Source organism: Poecilia formosa, unplaced genomic scaffold (genome assembly GCF_000485575.1).
Source record: "Poecilia formosa unplaced genomic scaffold, Poecilia_formosa-5.1.2 Scaffold755, whole genome shotgun sequence".
NCBI classification, from domain to species: Eukaryota; Metazoa; Chordata; class Actinopteri; order Cyprinodontiformes; family Poeciliidae; genus Poecilia; species Poecilia formosa.
In genome coordinates, this window is record NW_006800694.1 from 68477 (window position 1) to 69366 (window position 890).

Below are 890 nucleotides of genomic sequence, written 5' to 3' on the forward strand. Positions count from 1 at the left end.
TCATTTATATATGTATTTATATTTGTCTGCTTATATGTTTGTGTTTATTTATTTGTTAATTATTATGATTTAACACGGAAAACGGCCGGGCCGGTCTCTGGTTCCATCAGAACCAGGCGGTTCTGCTGTGGGCCCGTTGGGTCTGTACCTCTGTTTGCGGGTCGAGTTGCTCTTCTGCTGCGCGGCGGAGCTCTGGTCTGCACACAGAAACGGTTTTACTGCTGCTCAGCGTCTCACCAGAGACCTGAACACCAAACGGCTGATCCTAAACGCTCCAGCAGGGGGCGCCGTCTGCTGCTCACCTCCAGCGGTTTTTGGTTTCTGGTCCGGCTGGAAGGAGAACCTGCCGGGTTCGGGGGGAGAAGAAGAGCCGTAACGTGTGTGAACCTGGGCAGGCGGAGCTTCAGCTGCTCTACAAACCTGACGGTTGTTTCCTCATGCAGCTCCGTGGCGGACCGGCTGCGCCGCAGGCCGGCGCCTTGGACCTTGGTTCTGGACAGAGCAAAACTGTCCAGCAGCACAGAGTCCTGGACACACACACACACACACACACCCTTGACCGACCGCTCTGCCCTAAAGGACAAATCTAGTTCAGGCAGACTGCCAGGTTTTCCTGGTCACACTCCTGCAGCAGCAAGTTGAGATACAAGACTTTGACTAGACCACTCAGAAAGATTTCATAAAGTCAGTCTGAGGTTTGGATCAGTCAGAATTCATGGTTTCATTAGTCACTGTAAAGCAGTCCCAGAGCATCACACCCCCACCGCCGTGTTTGGCGGCTGTTGGTTTTATTCCAGATGAAACTGTCATGATGTGTTGATGGACCAAATGCCAGAGAATCCGAAGATTTCATGAAAGAATATGGAAAACAAGCGTTTTCCATATTCTTT

At 51.0% G+C, this 890-nt stretch overlaps 1 protein-coding gene across 1 annotated transcript in view; it reads right to left on the reverse strand.

The window, feature by feature from the left end:
- The window catches only part of ccdc180 (coiled-coil domain containing 180), an 18446-nt gene that overhangs the window by 4415 nt on the left and 13141 nt on the right, over positions 1-890 (reverse strand). Inside the window, exons 26-28 of the mRNA XM_016666622.1 lie at positions 421-527; positions 303-343; positions 77-197 (exon numbers count right to left, since the gene is read on the reverse strand). Of these exons, the coding sequence (XP_016522108.1) occupies positions 77-197; positions 303-343; positions 421-527 (269 nt within the window). The remainder of the gene's footprint in view (positions 1-76; positions 198-302; positions 344-420; positions 528-890) is intronic.